The sequence below is a fragment of the Elephas maximus genome, chromosome 1 (assembly GCF_024166365.1).
Source record: "Elephas maximus indicus isolate mEleMax1 chromosome 1, mEleMax1 primary haplotype, whole genome shotgun sequence".
Taxonomy (NCBI): Eukaryota; Metazoa; Chordata; class Mammalia; order Proboscidea; family Elephantidae; genus Elephas; species Elephas maximus.
This window is the reverse complement of record NC_064819.1, coordinates 89,627,883-89,648,579: the sequence shown is the minus strand read 5'-3', so window position 1 is coordinate 89,648,579 and position 20,697 is coordinate 89,627,883. Positions and strand designations below refer to the sequence as shown.

Sequence of the window (20,697 nt, the reverse complement as noted above, 5' to 3'; positions counted from 1 at the left end):
AGGGCCTGTCTGATGTACAGTTAATAGGGTCACGGATGCTGATGTGGTCAGGTGTCCATACCAGGCCTTTATAGGGATCCTTGCTGGTGTTTGTATGGTATTTCCTTCAATAGAATTTCTGGTCTGTCACCTCAGATTTGTTCATTTGACTTTTAAAGCATCTATTGTAAACATTTTCTTACGTTTATTTAAACTCAGTTCCAGAGACCTTTTTCTGCAATTCCAAAATCCACAACACTCTGCAAACCAAAAGTTTTGTTTCTAACTCATTTGGCAGCAAAACCTGGCCTGAATGGCATTCATTATGTGGAAAAACCAGACCTGAAGCCATTTATAGTCTTTACCCCACCTGGTGTGAGTAGTCAGACATTTTACTGTAGAAATATTACTGTGTTTATTTAGGGCTTTAGATCTGTATGTGCATACTAAATAATGGATAATCAGCATTCTGTAACTTCTAATAGAAAAATCTGGGTGGTGCATATTTTTACTCTGAGTATTATTTGGTTAATGTGCTTTGAAAAAATAAACAATCATTATAGGTACCTGAACATAGTGGAAGAGAAAAATCTATTGAGGCTAAGAACAAACAAAAACTCTACTACCCAATTGCATACATTATGATGTATATGATTTCCAGATTGGTATGCATAATTATATAGAGATATTTATTATATAATTAAGATACATAATTATATATAGTTATTTAAACATAGATAGACAGCTGTTGTTGAGTAGGCTCTGACTCATGGCGACCTTATATAAAACAGAACAAAGCATTGCTTGGTCCTGTGTCATCCTCACGATCAGCAGCATGTTCAAGTCCATCTTTGCAGCTATTGTGCCAATCCACTCCACTGAAGGACTTCCTTGCCCTCGCGGGCCCTCTACTTCACCAAACATGACGTCCTCCTCCAGTGATTGATCCCTCCTGATGATGTGTCCAAAGCAAGTGAGTTGGACAATGTACTACTGTGATCATAAGGTTTTCATTGGCTAATTTTTGGAAGTAGACTGCCAGGACCTTCTTCCTAGTCTGTTATAGCCTGGAAGCTCCACTGAAACCTGTCCACCATGGGTGGCCCTACTGGTATTTGAAATACCAGTGGCATAGCTTCCAGCATCATGTAGGTCACCACAGTATGACAAACTGACAGGTAGGTGGTGGTAACTAGGCATAACCAAAAATCAAAACCAAACCAGTTGCCATTGAGTCTATTTTGACTCAGGCCGACCCTGTAGGACAGAGTAGAACTGCCCAATAGGGTTTCCAAAGAGCTGCTGGTGGATTCGAACTGCTGACCTTTTGATTAGCAGCTGAGCTCTTAACCACTATGCCACCAGGGCTTAGTACTTGTTTATTTTGAAGCATTTGAAAATTCAATTCTCTGGCAGTCCCAGAAACTTATACATAAATAGAAACGCTCACTAAATTTGTATCTGCGGGAACCGAGCTTTTTCTACGTCTGTTAACCTGGCCTCATATGCCCTTTGAAAAAAATGCCAAGCAGTCTTTTCCTTTTTGTTGCTTAGGTTAATCTAGTGTTTAATTACACTGTGTTCATTCATTTATTACATAAGGACTCGCTTATGGAAAAATTATGTATAAACATCCAGTTGTTGACTTAGTAATTTAGTTATTGGCTCTGACTGAGAAAGAGCTCCCCACCACCTCAGGGTGACTCATGGGTTGGGAGGTAAGCTCTAGAGCAGCTGTTCACAATGTGCCTTTTTTATTTCCTTGAAGTTTGGTGAATTCCAGCCTGTGCTCACCTGTATATGCCTGCAATGACAAAATAGAAATATAGCTTTGGAATCTTCCTCTTTCCTTTTACTGGCACAAAGAACCAAGGCCAGAAATAAGAAGAAGATACTCTGAAAAAAATTATGTCAATAAATGTTACAACTTATTTAAAAGACAAACAAAAAGAATGTGACATCCAAACTAGAATCACGTGGGAGGGACAGTTGAGAGGATTTGTTAAAGCAAGCTTTCCCCTTGTCCCCTGCCTTCTTCTGCCCCAATGATTCTTATCAAGAAAGGAAGAGCAAGAACACACAAATAAAAAACCAGGGAATGGGTCAAACAGGACCATTTTAGTGATGCTAAGGTGCAATGGAAAGGGCTCAGGTCCTCATTAAAAAAAAAAAAAAAACAGTTATTAACACACTGAAGCCCAGAGTGTAAATAACTTCATGTTGAATTTTAAACCTTTGCCCCATACATTTTTAAAGCAATTTTAAACCTTTGCTTCAAACAGCAAGAACCGCATAGAACAGAAAACCGTCCTGGAAGATCAGTCTTTCACACTAACAGAAGAGTATATCTTCCCTTCACGCACTAACCACTACTACTTCAGGGGAGAAAATGGAACACCAATGCAGCTTGACCCTTTGATAGACAATGCCTTGAATGGGAGTTGGGTGAGAAGACTGCTCTGAAATTAAGTCTCTGAATGCAGTGAAAATAATTTGGAAATGGACAAATGGACTCAAGTTCAAATATTATCTCTCTGTGACCTTTGACCTGCTTCTTACTTTCTCTAAATCACAGTTTACTCAGTTCTCAAGTAAAAATATCTGCTTTGTATGATTTTTTGGTTGTATGGTTGTGTGAGAATTAAATTAGATACCCCCTGGAGAGCACCTGGTATCCAGCAGATCCTCAATAAATTGAGCTATTTTGGTTGATATGTTTCCAGGGCTTATTGGATGTTAAATTCTGGGCTCTGCGGTTTCAGGGTTGGGGTGGATGGCAAGTATGGGCAAGAAAATGAGCTAGAAGATTGGGTGATTTTCATGTAATCTGAGTAGGAATTCAACCATCTCCATGACAAACAGCCAAAAATTGCAAAAGGTGGTGATGTTGCTAAAGGCACAAACTTACAAAGGAGGGGAAGAAGGATGGGACATTTCCAGAGAAGAAGGGCATGCTTAGCGTGGAAGGAAAGGCAGAAAGTGGGTTGGGGATGGAGATGATGGGGTTAGGGTACTCAAATGGTGGTGGAGAAAGGACCTCAATAGATGTCCTGAGGAATGGGGGCTCAGAATCCTGGAGGTGACACTGGAGGATGAAAAAGTGTGAAAGGAGTAAGTCATTGTCCCTAGTGAAAAAATCTGAGAGGTCTGCTAGTGAATACCATCAGAGCCCCTGTCAGCCCTTTCAAATGCCTCTTCCCAAATGAATAACAGATTTTGGCTATGCTGATTCAACTTGGTTAGGGAGGTTTTAAAAAAACTTAAATGTGATTACAAAGGCAGAAAATGTGAGCAAAAATTGAACAACAATGACCAAAAAAAAAAAAAACAGTGTTACTCATTAACTCATGGCCCAAAGACAAGTACTGTTAACATTTTGGTGTACTTTCTTCCAGTTTTTAAACATATATATTTACCACAGTTGTACAAATTTTGTAAATTTTTTGCTCAAACTCTTGTATTTTCCTGACACTCTTGTAAACATGTTTGGATACTTAGTCCTTTGGAAGGATACATTCCAATTTACTTAATCGATACTTTGTGGTTTGAACATTGTGATTGTTTTCCTTTTCTGATTCATATCATCAAAATAACTTTCAATTTCATAGAACCATAGACACCTCTTTTTCCAGGAGAGACTTAAGGGGACATCCCTTCTATTCCAATTTCAGGCAGGACAGCAAGGAAGCCAGAGAGAAATTGCCAGAATGAAAGACCAGACGAGGATCTTGAAAGCTTGCTCAGATACTCTCCTATGTGAGGATCCCTGGGTGGCACAAATGCTTAAGCTCTTGACTACGAACAGAAAGGTTGAGGGTTTGAACCCAGAGGCTCCTTGGAAGACAGGCCTGGCCTTCAAGGTCACGATCTTGAAAACCATATGGAGCAGTTCTACTCTGTAACACATGGGGTCACTATGAGTTGGAATTGACAACAACGGATTTGGTTTGGGTTCTGGGAAGTGTCCTCAGAGCAGTCTTTTGACCACCACATAGGAGCATTAAGGAGGAGGTCTAAGGGGGGGTGCTGACCAGCAAGACAGCTGATCCAGCCCGTGGAGGTGCCACAGGTCAGAAAACCCTTCTTCCCAAAGCAGTCGGTCTAAGGAACTTCTCTCCCCATGCCTTCTTCCAGGTGTCAATAATTTGATTTTAGTTGACACCCACGTTTCTTTAGTTCTGCCCTGCTGAGAAGGGTGGCTGTTCTTTGAGTGTTAGAAATCGTGTCCTACTCTCTTCTACCCATTTTCTAGTTCAACAGTTCTCAAGTGAACATTGTGAACACTATGTGTGTTTTGTAAGTACAATGATGGGAGGTGCTATTGACATGGATGGGCAGGGCAGGGGTGTAAGTTATTCATCAAAGCACAGCCTGTACAATGAAGAATTGTTCACCATCCAGATTCTCAAATGTCTCCCAGGACATTCATGTAGGTGAAAGCCCGTGTTTAATTATCTGAGCCTAGAATACAGTTTTTTTTTTTTTTTTTTATGGTTTTAATATACAATGACCTTTCTAGGAATGCAATTACAGTTCTCCACAAATTTAGGGAAGACTGACTTTGCTACCATGAGTTGTTCAACTTTTCATTAAATCATTTCATTGATGGCAACATGCTGGAAGTAGCTGAGTCACCAACTCAGCACCTGTATCAGTCTGTGTGCGTAGCAGCTTCTTTCCCGTGATTCTGTGGATAGGTGTAAGCATCTGCCTACCTCATTATGACTTCTCAGTAGTCAGGCCTCAGCACTCACACTTTCAAAGACTGTTTATATTACTTTACTATAAATGACTTCTCTTTCATTTCTGCCTTTTACAGTACAGATAAGGAAGCATTGTGAATTTTCAAGTCATGTGTGTAGGTAGGTTGTATCACCTATGAATTTTAGTTGAGGATAGTAAAGGGGTCATTGCAAAATACTGTTATAAAAAAGGGTTGAAGGTAGAGGACCTCAGTTCTCTCTCCTCTTCCTGCCCAAACTCATACCCTCCTCAACACCACCACCACTACCACACACACACACACACACACACACACACACACACACACACACACACACACACACAGAGCCTCTGTGTGCTGTCAAAAGGCCTGCACTTCCTCACCCTGTCTCTAGAGCTTCCACTTCTCCCTTAGTCAAGAGATACTGATCACTAGGCCTGGTTGGAGTGTAGAAGATAATATCGGCTCCTGTCCACCTGAAGGTTTCCTTCTCTCGCCTTCCCCCTCCCCCATGCTGCATCAGTTTCTCTCCATGATATCCCTCCTCCCTCTCTGGCTAGCAACCTTCTCTCTGTGTTTCCTTCAAGGAGCAGGCGAGCATCAAAGCTGCTGGACCCATGGAGCCGCTCTAGTCTCCCAGCTCTCTCATTTCCCCACCCAACTCTTCCCTCGCCTAGGTGGCTCCTAACCTTTCCCCATCTCACTCCCCACCCTTCCCTGCCAGACCCTGGCTTCTCCTTGCTCTCCCACCCGCCTCAGCTCTCCTCCTGGCTTCAGGCCTCGGCCTCTATTCTCTCACCCCATGCAGGACTGCCTTCTCTTTGTGCAACCGTCTTTTCTTCACCTGCATCCATCCCAGACTCGCTTTCTCAGCGCCAGCTCCTCTGCCTTTTGTTCGGGTTCTCTCGCCCCCAACCCAGTTTCCCTCGCGGTGCTGGGTAACCCTCCGAGGTGCGTGTGCCTGGGTGTTCCCCTCCCTCCCGCCGCCCGCACCCCCGGCTCTGTGGGCGGTCCAGGGCGGGGCCGGGATCCGGGGCGGCTCCCGGGGCTCGGGTTGTGGGAGGTGCACTCTCCCCGGTCTCCCCTCTCTTCCCCCCGCCCTGTCTTCCCCTGCACCCTCCTTCTTCCCTCCGCCCGGGAGCTTTCCCCGGTGCCCGGCGCCGCCTCCTTCCCTCCCGGCTCCCGGCTCCCGCGGCCGCCGCCGCCCCGGGGAAGGAGAAACGGGGGTGGGGTCTGAAGGAAACGAGAGAGGAGAGGAGAGACCCCGGCCCGGCTGGAGGCCGGATTCTGGGGGAGGAGGGTCAGGAGGAGGGAGAGGGGGAGGCGGGGAGCGGCCGGGCCTGGGGCCTTGAAGCCCGGGGAGAGCCGGGGAGCCGGGCGGCGCGCCGAGGTAAGCGCAGGGCCCGGGTAGCAGGGCTTGGCGAGGGCTCGCGGGGGAGGCCGGCGAACCCTGGGGCCAGAGCCAGGGGCCAGCGGGGCTGGGGGCGAGGGCGAACGGCGGGGAAGGGATCGCGGAGCGGTGAGGCGGCCGATCCGGGGAGCGTGGAGAAGCCAGCTCCGGCGAGCCGCGGGGGCCGGGAAACGAGGTGGTGAGAGGTGGAGTCCCGGGAGGGTGGGGGGCCGAGGGAGGCAGGAGGAAGGTGGGGACAGGCGTTTCTCCTCCTCTCCCCTACCCCGCGCCGGGCTCCGCCCCCGCCTCCTCCGCGGGGTGCTCCTCTCCGCCCCAGGCTGAGACCGGTCCGAGCCCGGGAGGGAGGCCCGGCCGCCTCGCGGGTTGGGCCGTGTCGGCTGGGCTCGGTCCAGTCCTCACGGCCGCCTCTCACTCAGATGCTGCTCCTGCTGCTGCTGCTGTGGTTGGCGCCGCTCTTCCTCCGCCCCCTGGGCGCGGGCGGGGCGCAGACCCCCAACACCACCTCGGAAGGTGCACCCTCCTCCGGCGATCTCGGGCCCTTCTCCTCCCCACTCACCCCTTCCCTGTACCCTCTCTTTTCTGCTCCGCATCACTATCCGGTCAGCCCTACATAGCTTCCCAGCCCACACTACCTGGCAACCCTGGCCCACGTTACTACTTCTGACCTCCTTTCCATCACCCCACATTACTACACAGCACCCCCTATTCCTCTGTCCCACATTACTACACTAGGCCACCTTTCCGAGATCCCACATTATTGTCTTGGCCCCTCTCCCCTTAGCTGGCACCACATTACCATCTCAGTTGCTCTCTTTCCTTGGTCCCCCTTTGCTGCCCAGGTAGCCTCAGAAGGCCCCTCTCTCCTGTCCCCATGCTAATTCAACTCAAAAATCCTCGTTTAGCCTTTCTTACCAAGCCCCACCACATACCCGTCCTTCACGACTTCTTACTTTTCTCCATTACCCCTAACCAGCACCCTCTCCTCCCTACTTGTGGGTTCTCTCATCAGCTTTAACACTGTCCTTTTTTTTTTTTTAGTCCACGGCTCTGAACCAGTCCCGATTCCCTTCTCCTAGCACCCCACCCCTCGGCCTTGGTCCTCAGCCTGCCCACTGACCACGCCCTACGCTCCTGGGCCTCCAGCAGCTGACTCTGCCTTTTCCTCTTTCCCACCATTCTTCTTTGCACGCTTACCGGACTCATACCTCAGGCTGCCAAATCATACACCCGCCCTGGGAAGGGGGCATCAGGTACAGGGGCCTGACTCGGGACCAGGTAAAGGCTATCAACTTCCTGCCGGTGGACTATGAGATTGAGTACGTTTGCCGGGGGGAGCGCGAGGTGGTGGGGCCCAAGGTCCGCAAGTGCCTGGCCAACGGCTCCTGGACAGACATGGACACACCAAGCCGCTGCGGTGAGTAACCTCGCAAAGCCCCTCCTGTCTTTAGAACTATTCCTCTCCCTTTTCAAACTTAGCATTTACCCCTTGCAAAGTCAGCACTTTAAATCAAGTGTAACCGAATTCACAAATGCATTTATTGAACAATTACTATGTAAAAAGGACTTGGTTGTGTGCAGCAGGAATTAGCAGGGTTAGCAGCCTGCACATTTAACTTCCTTCTCCCTTTATTAGCCCACTGGCAATTAGATCAAATAACTTCCCATTATTCATTTGTGAGTTATTCTCTTTGAGGGTTATTAGTGGCAGATTGAGCCAAAAAAAATTCTAAAAGGATTTTATCACGTTTTCACATATCTGTCTTCCACCCAGAGACTGTATGCCTAGGAAGCAAAAGTCAATTTAATATTAACATAAGCTAACTACACACACACACACACAAAAATACAGTAAGAAAGGCAAATCTGACTGTGCATCCAAAGTCACCTACATCTTCATATTTCAAAGCTGGAGAAACGCCCACCATAGCTGACTTTGAAAGGACCCCATTTTGTGTGCTTATAGCTCCATCTTGGGTTCCTACAATGGAAGTGCCTTTTCCTTTTTATCTTTTGGGAATGTGTAGGGTTAAGGGAAGTGTGGAAGCTGGGGAGGTGAGTCTTTTTACACCTGTTATCCTGCAGAGTAGGCGGCTTGTAGACCCAAATCCCAAGCAAGCCCCCTCCTCTCTAAGGGGAATTAGCCTCCTCCAATTAATTCACCTCTGTTTTATTTCCTTATCTCTCCACAGTCCGAATCTGCTCCAAGTCTTATCTGACCCTGGAAAATGGGAAAGTTTTCGTGACGGGTGGGGACCTCCCAGCTCTGGATGGAGCCCGGGTGGATTTCCGATGTGACCCGGACTTCCATCTGGTGGGCAGCTCCCGGAGCATCTGTAGTCAGGGCCAGTGGAACACCCCCAAGCCCCACTGCCAGGGTGAGGGGAACAGCTGCCTGCATGCAGCTGATGAGGACGCTTGTGTGAGGATGGGAGTAGGGTGGGAACGGATGGTGGGAAAGGACAGGGTGCTGTACAAAATGTGTGTGTGGGGGGGTCTTGGGGAGGTGGAGGTGAAAGCCTAATTCTTTCCTCCATCCACCTGCCTCTAACTTCCTCCTGCCTTACCAGTTTCCACTTGCAGTATGTTGGGGCCTTCCTTCTTTTACCTTTCTCTGATTATGTCTTCGTCCCCACTCCCAAGTCTGGGGCCTCACATTTTCTTTTCCTTTATGAATCTCACCCTCGCTAAGGTTTTCCCTAGCCTCAGTCCCTTTCTCTAAACCTAAAACTTTCTATGCATCACCCTCTTGTAGAATCGATCCCTCCCCATTCATTAATATATCTCTACCCTTTCATTATATTATTGGAATTATTGTAAAGACTCAGAAATATTATGTCATATTTAGAAAAAACTGACAAGATTGGAAAGGAGATCTGGGGGTGGAAAAGTATCAGGGCAAAAAGCCCTAAAATTGGAGGCAGAATTGGCCAGCATTAAGGATGGCCCAGGGGTTGGGGAAGAAGACAGTCCTTTTCTGTACCTCAGTTACCTCCCAAACAACCTCCAACATTCCCATCCCATGTTATGTCCCCACCATTTTTGTCATCTAGTTCCACAAAATTCCACCTTTCCTGAACACCCAGACTCTCCCTCTGCTGTCTCTTCTTCTCCTGGGATGCTGGCATCCCATTTATTTGTCTCTCTCTCTTTTTTTTTTCTATCTTTGTAGACCCTCAGGCCTGGATTTCCTTACTTAGTTATTTTACTTCTAATTTACCATTCGATTCTGGAAATTGGGAATCCCATCCAGGGATGGATTTACCTTGAAGCTAATGAAACTTAAGATTCAGGGTCTCTCACTTACAGGGGCCTCTTCCCGTGTGCTAATAATGGAGAGGAATGGAACAGAGTGCCCAATAATAGGTTTTAGTAAAATTTGCTAAAGTAAGGTATTTTAACAGCAATTGGTTAAAACCAATTTGCTATATTTGCAGTTTTTTTTTTCTTAAAGAGAGACTCCAATTTTATAACCTCTGACTCCGCAAAAGTAGGACCTGCTCCTGCCTTAGCCTTTGGCAGTCCTGTCCCAAATTCCGTTGTCCCATGAGAAATAAAAGCAGAAAACCAACAAGTCCTGACCCCCAGATCCGCCTTGCTCTTATTCCCAGGCACCCTCCCCTCAGAAACGCAGGCTTCTGCTGTCCCGTCTTCGTCATGGACAGGTGTGGGAGGGGGCTGGGGATCAGTCCAGGGAAGCTGGGCGCCAGTGGTAACTCTTCTCTGATCCCGTCTTTCCTGCTGCCAGTGAATCGAACGCCACACTCAGGTGAGATGACAGACCCTTTTCGCGTGCACTGCAGTCCCCTCACCCCTCACTCTTCACCCTCCATCCCCAGGCATTCTGACCCTAGGCTGTGGGGTCCGGTCCATCTCCCACCTTCGCCCACCCCAGTTCACGGCCGTTCCCTCTCCCTACCTGTTTCCTTCCTCCAGTCCCGGTTTTCCGTGGGGCTGCGGTCCCTCCCATCTCTCTGCCTGGCTGCACTTCCCTCGGCTCCGCCTCTTCCCAGACTCAGCTTCGCTGCCAAATGGCAGAACCCCAGCAGGGGGCAGCAGGGTTCCGGGAGACCCTGAGCTTCTACCCCGTGTTCCTTTCTCCGGAACCTTTTCTTGCCTGCCCTCTCCCTAGGATTTCACCTAGTTACCCCATCAGCCCATCCCACCCATCTCAAGCTCGGCCAGGCCTCTCACGCCCCCTCCTTCCGCGCCTCCCCAAATCCTTTCCTTCTCGATCCCTTCCCGTTTTTCTCAATTTCTTCTCCCTTTTTTTTTTTCATCCTTTCTCTGTCTCTGTCTACCCTGCTTCAAGTTCCCTTCCGCTATTGCTAACATTCCTCTCCACACCAGTTCGCCCTTTTCCTCACTCTATTCTCTCTCCCTCAAACCGTCCCCTTCCTTCTTTTCTTCACAATCCTCAGTCCTTCACCCCATCTATCTACACTCCATTTCAGACTCTCCGCGGCAGCTCCCTTTCTTTCGCGTCGCACTCTGGTCCTTTCCTTCTCTGGTCCTTTCCTTCCCTGCTCCTTGATGATCCAGGCTTTCGCGGCTCCCTCCGCCCACCCCGCCCTCCTGGCACGCCCCTTCCCCCCCATCTCCTCCCCTACTGTGTCCTTAGGTGAGACCCCTCCCTTGCGCTCGGTTCTTTTTCTCCTACGCAGTTGCTCTTCTCTCGTTCTCTCCCCTCCCCTTTGACTGGCGTCGCCCCTCGGCGCTCGCCTCCCTCCCCCCCTTCTCTTGCCCTCCCTCCCCCTCCCCCTCCGCGCGCCACCGGTGACGTCAGAGCCCCCTCCCAGCCCCACTTCTCCCTCCTCCTCCTCCCTTCAGTCGGTCAGTCCGCGAGGAGAGTCCGCGGTGGCGGTGGGGCGAGTGGGAGCTGCGGGGGCCGTAGGAAGCCAACCTTCCCTGCTTCCCGGGGCCCCAGCTCCCTCCTCCCTACAAAACCAGGGATGGAGGTGCCTCCTCGACACCCGTTCAGCAGCCCTCTCCGGGAAAAGTGTCCTCCCTGAGCTCCTCCGTCTCCTCACGCGGCTACCCTCTCCCCCCCACCATGGGTCCGGGGGCCCCCTCCCCGCGGGTGGGGTGGTCACTGCCGCTCCTGGTGATGATGGCCGCGGGGGTGGTTCCAGTGTGGGCCTCCCACTCCCCTCATCTCTTGCGGCCTCACCCGCGGGTCTCCCCGCACCCCTCCTCAGAACGGCGCGCAGTGTACATCGGGGCGCTGTTTCCCATGAGCGGGGGCTGGCCCGGGGGCCAGGCCTGCCAGCCCGCGGTGGAGATGGCGCTGGAGGACGTGAATAGCCGCAGGGACATCCTGCCGGACTATGAGCTCAAGCTCATCCACCACGACAGTAAGGTAGTCCGGGACTTGGGGGTCGGTGGGAGATGGGGGCTTGGTGGGCAGGGGGCCTGCTGCGCGCCTCAGCTGGAGTCCCTCTGGGCTTTTGAGGCAGACCCCTCCCATGTGTGACTTGAAGAAACATGGCTGGGGGTGTGGGAGCTCAGGGAGAATCACAGGGTCTGGTGGTTCAAGACGAGTGGCTAGGGGTTTAAGATGGTTAATCACGTTGCAAGGCAGACCCTTCATTCACTGTTAGACCCCGGAGTGAATGGAAGAACTGGGGTTGGGGAACTGGTGATAGATTTAGGGTTCCAGCCAATGCTGCTCAAGGGGAGTAAACTAACCTGGGAGTGGGTTGGGGGATGGATGGACTGTCAGAGGTGGGAAGCTGAATCGGGGTTTACATTTACCATGGTAACAAGGTAAGTCTTGGGTAGGTTGGGGCTGGAAGGAATAGGGACAGAATGAGGAGAATTTTGAGGGACTGGAGTGCTCTAGTTTATCACAACAAACAGCAAGGTAGCTGTGAGCCCTGTCTAACTCCTCATTCCTCCATCCCCAGGATTCCTGGACTGTGGGAATATGTGGCACGTGGTAGTGGTTGGGGAAGGTTAATGGTCAGAAGATGGGCAGAGGCACTGGGAAAATGGGTTAGATCAGGCGTCCCAATGGGAACCGCCACAATAGTTTGGGAATAGGGAGGAGTCAGAATAGAGGAGAAGAAAGAGGGAGCGGAAGGAACTGAAAGAATGTCAGTGGGGACCAAGAAGGAGGGGGTGGAGATGGTGAAAGATCCAGGGGGCATCCTATGCAACTTAGGCCCTGAACTTCTCTTATAGAATTATGGCCTCTAGGATGCGAGAAGGGAAATGGAATACAGAGTTAGGAGAGGAAGGAGAGAGGGGAAAGATAAGAAAATTTGGGTCCAGAGAGGGGGGTGGTCTGGTGATTAAGATTCCTTCCCTAACCCCTGTCCCCTACATGAATGATTGGGGGTATAGGGAAGGATGTAGCATAGGGAAGGAAGGAGATTTGGGATCTCAGATTGATTGTTTCTGACAGGTGACCCCAGAGACTTAAGGAATTGGGGGAGGGTGAAATACAGTACAGAGGTGAAGGCTTGGTGATTTCACACCTGTAGTGGCTTGAGGATTTATACCCACTCTTTAGAACAACAGTATAGACATAGAAATAGGTATGTGAGTAGGGAGGGGGCAGAAGTAGGGGTGAATTAGGGTGCTTGATTGAGAAGAGAGTACAAGGAATGTTAGGGGCTTGTAGAGAGAACTTCAAATCCCCCCTGCCTGTTATCTCCACAGTGGCTCTTCAACTTCAGTGTTTATTGGAATCACCAGATGAGTTTGTTAAAAACACAGATTCTAACTCCTTGGTCAGAGATGGGTCCCAGTTATTTGCATTTTTACGGAGAAGATCTGCCCTGGTGGATGCACCAGGATGTCTATGGGGAGAGCAATGGGGCACGAGAAAGGAATTAGGTCCAAGGGGAGGGGAGGTAGATAGAGAAATAGAGGGTCAGAGATGATGGAAAGGTCAAGCTTAGGAGAGCAAGAGAGCTAATTGGCTCTGGGGAGTGGGGAGAGATGGGTGCAGGCTCTGTGATAGCGGATAATGGAGATAAGGGAGCCCTGACTGTAAGCTCAAACTCATCCATCATGACAGGTAATTCCCTGGAGGTGTTAGAGGAGCAGATGGGGGACCTGGGAGAAGGGAGCTGGAGGAGAAAATAGCAGAGGCAGCAAGAGGAGGAGGGGAAGGCAGCGGAACTGGGATGTGTTGATTCCTGCCTGCAAATGCAGATCCTTGCTAGAACAAAGGGGAGGGGGAGAACAGGAAGTCTCTTGGGGAGGGGTGAGAATGCTGTGGTCTTCTGTACCAAGGACAGGTGGAGGAATAGGGTGTGGAAGGCGGAGAGGTGTGTAAGAAAAGGTAAATAAGTAATGAGCAAACTAAGACATTGGGGCAGCATATACATTGCCTGTTGTACATATATTATCTGTTCTCATTGTTCTTAGCAACTTTTTCATAAGACAAGAAATGGAGGGGCTACTGAGGGGGCTTGGGAGGAGCTGGATCTGGAGTAATGGGTGCTGAGAGAGTGCAGAAAGATGGGACCTGCCCCTTGCAGAGGAGCGTGTATGGGGAGGGGGTGGGCACAGAGAGGTCCTGGTGAGGGTTTGTTTTTGCAGACTCTGCTGGCCTCCTCTAGCTCCCTTCTCTCCAACTTCCCACAGTGTCCCAAATGTCAGCCTCAGTGGGAGGTGAGCAGGCTCTGGGCAGGGGGCTCCTTTATTTCCCTTCTAGTTGTCCCCCCATTTCACCCTCCCCAGTTTCCTGTGCCTCGTTTCTGTGTCCCCTCTGCCCTTGCTCCCCACTGCCTTCCGTTTCTTCTCCACTTCCTTTGGGGCTCCAACAGCTTCTGAAATGTCAGACTTCAGCAGGAGGGCACCCAGTAGTGGGAGACCCATGGCTGGCTCTTCCCCCATTTCTCCTCTCATCATTCCTTTCCTCTAGCTGTCTGCATTATTTACTTGCCCCACCTCCATGCCTCTCTTTCAAGCACTCCTAAACCATTCTATTTATTCTCCCCAGGTTCCTTCCTCATTCTTGTTTCATTCCCTCCCACCCTTAGAGTATCTTCTTTTTTCTAATGGACCCATCAAATGTCAGGGCCCAGCAGGAGGGGACGGATCACTGAGCAGGACCCCCTAGTGGTCTTGTTCCTGTTCTCTCTTGTTTACTTATCACTAGCCCTGAAAAAAGAAGAGGGAGAGAGGAATGGAAGGTAGGGAGAGGGAGTTGGCAGAGGTGAGGGAGGAATTTTCATCATATGGCTTTGAGGAAGCTGCCTGAGAGAACTTGGGGAGAGTATTCCTATTCCTGCAGACTCTTTCCAAGCCACAGATGTTTGGGGCAAAGAAGTACAGGATAATGGGCAGGGGTGATGGAGGGAAGATGGGCTTGGGGATGTCTGAGGATGAGCTGAAAGGGGGGAAGGCTGTATATGTGTTAATACTGAAGGAGAGGCATGCAGGAGAGGATGTGGATTAGGTGCCAGATGGGAGAAAGAGAAGGGTGTCTAACAGATGAGAAGCAAGAACCTTCATGGGAAGAGATGTCAGGAAGGAGAAGAAAATGGTAATAATGATGAAAGGGTTTCAGCAGAGAGATGGGTAATGGAGTGAGGAGCTCCGCTGTCAGAGAAGGATAAAAGAGTAGGAATTGCAGGGAAGGGTGGGGTCCTAGGAGAGCTTACTCTCATCTCCTCCCTCCTCTTTCAGTGTGACCCAGGCCAAGCCACCAAGTACCTGTATGAGCTGCTCTACAATGACCCTATCAAGATCATCCTCATGCCTGGCTGCAGCTCCGTCTCCACGCTTGTGGCTGAGGCTGCCAGGATGTGGAACCTCATTGTGGTAAGCAGAGCCGAGGGGGTCAGAGGGTGGGGCTAGTCCCTTTAGGGCTGTACTGAAGGAGGGGGCCGGGAAAGTAGGGCCTGCTGCTGCCAAGATTTAGAGTCCTTTGGCAGACTTGAGCCAGTTGGCATCCTAGCAACAGGGGCCTGAGAGTGCTGCCATTAACCTCATCCTGCATCAGAAGGGGTTGAAGTCAGATCAGTGGAAGAGCATCCTGATAGTGAGGGGTGTGTGGGCCTTTGAGAATCACTTTTCCTGGGACAGAAGAGAGGAGGTCTGGAGAAATGGGGGACAGAGGCAGGAGAAGTTTAAAGGAATTCTTAGCAACATGAAGTCCATGAGGAATACACCATGTTGCATTATTCCTACCCATTTTAGCTTTCCTATGGCTCAAGCTCACCAGCCCTGTCAAACCGGCAGCGTTTTCCCACATTCTTTCGTACTCATCCATCAGCCACACTCCACAACCCGACTCGTGTGAAACTCTTTGAAAAATGGGGCTGGAAGAAGATTGCCACCATCCAGCAGACCACTGAGGTCTTCACTTCGGTGAGGAGGGATGGGGTAAAGGGGCTTCCACTCAAACTGCAGTGGACAGATGTGTGACACAGGATTCATTTTCTGGGGAAGATCTTGATTCTTTATTTAGAAAGGAATGCATTCTGAATGGGTTAAGTGCACATTCTTTGTGTAGTCCAGAGGAATGAACAAGTTGCATTTTGGTGATCCTCTTCAGCTTTTTGGTTCTGTGATTTTTTTTTTTTCCTTTTGATGCTTTGTCCTCCAGACAGAGACACCCAACATGACTCACTTCTGTTAAAGTAGGTTCACTCCAAGGTTGAGGCAAGAGAAGGGAGGGACTATGAGATAGGAACTCAGGAAGGTAGCAGATTCTAGAGACACTTAAGAGGGAGGGAGGGTGGGTGGGCGTGGATGGGAACAGAGGGAACGGAGCTGTAGAAATGGATACGGGGGAGAGACAAATGCATGTACATGGGTCTGATAGTTGAAGATGCTGACAGACAAGGAGAGGTTGATGGGTTGATAGGGAGAGGGAGATCTGTGGAGGTAAAGAGAGGAAATACACGGCTCTACACTTGAAGAAGGAGTCTATAGGTGGTACAAATGGTTAAGAACTCAGCTAACAATGGAAAGGTTGGTGGTTTGAGCCTCCCCAGAGGTGCCTCAGAAGAAAGGCCTGGCAATTTATTTCTGAAAGATCACAGCCATTGAAAAACACTATGTAGCACAATTCTGTTCTGACATGCATGGGGTCACCATGAGTCAGAATTGATGGCAAATTTTTTTTTTTTTTTTAGCACTTGAAGAAGGCAGTCTGCTCCCTCCATTTTATTCCCTTCTTTTGGTCCTCTATCCACTCTTATATTCAGTGGCACTTTAATCCTTAATCAACTTTGTCTCTGTGATTATCAGGCCACTCTTCTCTGATCCTTTTGTCTATCTGCCTCCTGAGCTCTGTACTGTCTTGTCTCTACCAGACCCTGACTCCTTTTCTTGGTTCCTCCATCCTTTCCCCCATTGTTGCTGTCAGTGTTGAGAGTGGGATGGATGGGGTGATTTCCTGAACACAGATCCTCCAGAGGGGCTTGCCATGCACCTTCCCACTGGAAAGCCACATCCTAAGACTTCAAATGCATCCTTCCAGATTTTTTCCTTCGAGGAGAGAAGCTTTGGAGGAAAGTTCTGAATGGCTGCTGCTTTGCCCTGAGTATTCAGTCCTCAGTTAGCATCTCTGGCCTTACTCTTTGTCACCCCATTTTTCTCCTACTTGTTTCTGATTTTCACCCAAGACTCTGGATGACCTAGAGGAGCGAGTGAAGGAAGCTGGAATTGAGATTACTTTCCGTCAGAGTTTCTTCTCAGACCCAGCTGTGCCTGTCAAAAACCTTAAGGTGGGTTGGCTGGGAGGGTGGGCTTAGCCTGGCAACTGGGGAGTGGCGGGGGGTGGGGAGCAGCAGCTGGTTGGAGATGAACCAGGCGGGGGCAGGCTTTGACTCTGTGAGGCAGCAGCATCTCCTGGGGAAGTTTAGCTCCATCTTCCAGTTGACATTTAACTACTACCCATTGAATAGAACCCTGCACTAAGTACTCTGGGATGGGAAATAAAAAATGTCAAGGTGCTTGTCTTAGCCCCTCAGGCGTTTTTAGGCCTCTCTCAGGAGCTCTGTTTTTCTCTCCACTCTATAGCGTCAGGATGCCCGAATCATCGTGGGACTTTTCTATGAGACTGAAGCTCGGAAAGTTTTTTGTGAGGTGGAGTTGGAATCTGAAGAGGGAAGGGGACTGGGTGGGATCTTAGCCTTGGGTTTCTCATGGGGTTCTCCTCTCCGCGTCTGTGCTTAAGGTGATACATGATCGTATCTGAGGTGATGGTTAATATGATATCCCTGTGTCTTGGCCCTGACTCCGTTCCCTCAACTTCTCATACTAGAACTTTCTCCAGATCTCATTTTCCTACTGCTTTGTTTCCTGAGGAGCCTGTGAATGCTCTTTACTGACTGGCTAGAAAAGCTACTCAGAAACAGAGGGGCTGGGGAGGAATTGTTCAGCCTTCCCTACCACCCCCAAGACTTGTAGATTTTTCCTCTTAATCCTGTGCTGTTTGATTCTCAAGAGGCTGAATAGTATTAAATGAGGTAAAGCAAATTAAAACGAAACAGAAATCCATGCCTCTCCCTCTCTGTATTCAGGTGTACAAGGAACGTCTCTTTGGGAAGAAGTATGTCTGGTTCCTCATTGGGTGGTATGCTGACAATTGGTTCAAGACCTATGACCCGTCCATCAACTGCACAGTGGACGAGATGACCGAGGCAGTAGAGGGCCACATCACCACTGAGATTGTCATGCTGAACCCTGCCAATACCCGGAGCATTTCCAACATGGTGAGAATGTGATGACTCAGGGCTGGGCTGGTCAAGGGGCCTGAGCAAGCCTTGCATGGGGAGGGGAGCAGGTATGAAGTTTGGAGGTATAAGAGGGGGAGGAGGCTCTGCCTGCCCTGTACTTGTTTGCCTTATGTTTTGTTCGGATTCCCAATCTACTATGGGTTCCTTGGGCAGTAGAGAAAGAGAAATGAGAGTGGTTTGTTCAGTAGGCCCCTGATGAGTGGAAGGGCTGTTGCCATGGGAACGAGGAGCAGTTGGTGAGAAGTCAAATGAGCGAGAGGCGTTAATGACAATATAGATGCTTGTCTATGCAATAAACACCTTTACAGGAGTGCTGTTCCTGGGCACAGATGCATTTTATTTTCTCAGTGATGCATGTTAGTACTTTGGAGTTTTTTTTTAATGATTGTTCCTGATTGATACTCAATTAGCTTGAATCCTGATGCTTGTTTGATGATTCTTTTTAGAATCATAGATGTGAAAGGGGCTTTTTAAATCATTTTGCCCCAGAGAGCTGGCTAGTGATAGACCTGGTGAAAAAAGACAAATCTTCTGACTTGGGAGGACAGGGGCAGCCCTGCAGGTGAGGGGCACAAATGAAGTGGGGAGCATGGGGGTAGGCAGAAGTGGCTTGTTTCTTACTTAGCATCAAGTCTTAAAGATTGCAAGAGTCTTGTGTGAGCTTGTTAGGCTATTCGCTCATTATACCAAGTTTATCCTCTAGGTGTGTAACACCTGCTTTGGAGAGCATGTTGGGGGGTGGAGGGGAGGAAGTGACAGATTAATAATTGTAAAGTCCCTGAATAGCTTATTAATAAAATTATAGTAATAATTGCTTGGAGTCTCTGGATGCCACAAACGGTTAAGCGCTCCACTACTAGCCAAAAAGTTAGCAGTTTGAACTCACTCAGAGGTGCCTTGGAAAACCCTATGGAGCAGTTCTACTGTGCACACATGGGGTTGCCATGAGTCGGAACGGACTTAACTGCAGCTAACAACAATAGTAATTGCAGTATGTAGTAACCAGGGAACTTATATACATGGTTGTATACAGCAACACTCTGGTATAGATTTCGTCATTTCCATTTTATAGACCAGGAAATTGAGACTCAGAGACCTTAAGTGACTTATTCCAGGTCATGCAGCTACTAAATAGCCAAGCTAGAGTTCAATCCTAGTTGAATCTAACTCTGAAACCACTCTGCCACATTACCTCCCATGGAAACTGTGAAGCCTGATTAAAAAGCTTGGATTTTTATTTGCGAACACTGTTTAGCCAATGGCATTTTTTATGCAAGGGAGAAATAAGATTCAGGGAGTTTGTTCGGACAGGAGATTGTGGGGGAAGGGCCAGTTGCCATGTGGATTCATCATGTACCCTGTCTTGGGACATTCTAAGGACACTCTATGTTTAAACTCTCATGGCTTTCAAAAATACAGTGAAAAATTCTGGGAGGTCACTTCCCTGTAGAGCATCCTTGAGGACCTGGTGAAGTAGGGGAGCTGGTAACCAAAGCCAGAAAGGCTGGCTGATGCTCTGAGCCCAGGACCTACCAATCACGGCTTATGCACCATAACAGGGAAGTAGAGAAGCCCTGACAGGAAGCAGGGACTTGGTTGCAGTTATAGATGAGGTGCATGAGTTGGAAGAGGCAGATGAGTTGCAGGGTCTCTTTCTGGCTGTTAGAGCAAGATGGTGCCTGCTTTCAAGGCCGCAGGGCTTCAAGTGATACCAGGCCTACTTAGTAGCCTAAAAGCCAGGTGCATAAGCCATGATTTTCCAGAGGGTAAAAAAAAAAAGCCATGATTTTCCAGAGGGTAGAAGCAGCCTTAACAACAGACTAAGGAAGAAGTTACAGATAAATCAAACAGGACCAAGAGAAGTGAATCAGGGACTAGGGTTAGACCTAGAAGGTCCAGAGCCATAGAATCTTAGAAAAGAAGGGTTGCTTCTTTTGGATGAATATACATTTTAGATCATTGCTGGACATCCGTTCTGACATGTAGAGATAGCCAGACAACGCGGCTAAAAATTAAGGTAATAAATTTGTACTCTGTTAGTTCACTAATTTCTATGGAATATGAATTTTTTTGTTGTCCAATGTTCCCTAAGCTGTGTAGTAAAATTTTCCTTTGAAAATTGGTAACTCTATGTTTGCTGAACCAAGAGGGAAAGATTTTTTTTTATACCTTTAGTCATAGGAGAAACCCTGGTGGCGTAGTGGCTTAGAGCTGTGAGGCTGCTAATCAAAAGGTCAACAGTTCAAATCCACCAGGTACTCATTGGAAACCCTATGGGGCAGTTCCACTCTGTCCTATAGGGTCTCTGTGAGTTGCAATCTACTTGAGGGCAACCGTTTAATCATGGGAGGGGAAAGCGGCACCCCCTCCAAGTGGCCAGGTATGTTACTTGGTAATGACCTGGATGAAGCAGAGAATGAGGATCTGGGTGGCAGAGGGCATCATACTGAGCAGGCTAATCTCTTCCCATCTGAGTGATTTCCTTATGGGGTGTTTACTTTGAACCAAAGATTGGACACACCTAGTGGCCAAAGGGCTATTCAGAACACTTAGGTCAAGCTGCTGACTGCCAAGAAGGTGCTCTTGGAGAGAGGCAACTCAGCATACAGAGGCAGCGTAGAGTAGCAGGGCAAGAGTATAGACTTCGGTGCCAGGCTGCCTAGGTTTGAATCTTAGCTCTGCCACGCACTAGCAGTATAACTTTGAGTCAGTTTCTGAACTTTTCTGTGCCTCAGTTCCCTAATCTCTAAGATGGGGATAACAATAACAAGTACCTTATTGGGTTGTCTGAGAATTAAATATGTTGATATATATAACTTAGAAAAGTGCCTGGCACATAGTATGGACAATATAAGTGTTATCTGTTATTATTATTATTATTC

At 48.7% G+C, this 20,697-nt stretch overlaps 1 protein-coding gene across 9 annotated transcripts in view; it reads left to right on the top strand.

Annotated features, from left to right (window-relative positions):
• The first annotated feature begins 6,033 nt into the window (after positions 1-6,033).
• GABBR1 (gamma-aminobutyric acid type B receptor subunit 1) overlaps positions 6,034-20,697 on the top strand; it is a 33,918-nt gene continuing 19,254 nt past the window's right edge. For 2 of the 9 annotated variants that reach the window (XM_049877861.1, XM_049877772.1), the window contains exons 1-10: positions 6,301-6,623; positions 7,324-7,527; positions 8,303-8,488; positions 9,859-9,879; positions 11,309-11,469; positions 14,754-14,888; positions 15,267-15,437; positions 16,700-16,801; positions 17,097-17,162; positions 17,600-17,791. In XM_049877861.1, the coding sequence (XP_049733818.1) occupies positions 6,530-6,623; positions 7,324-7,527; positions 8,303-8,488; positions 9,859-9,879; positions 11,309-11,469; positions 14,754-14,888; positions 15,267-15,437; positions 16,700-16,801; positions 17,097-17,162; positions 17,600-17,791 (1,332 nt within the window). In that variant the 5' untranslated portion in view covers positions 6,301-6,529. The other 7 variants (XM_049877499.1, XM_049877680.1, XM_049877589.1 and 4 more) reach the window with 7 other exon arrangements.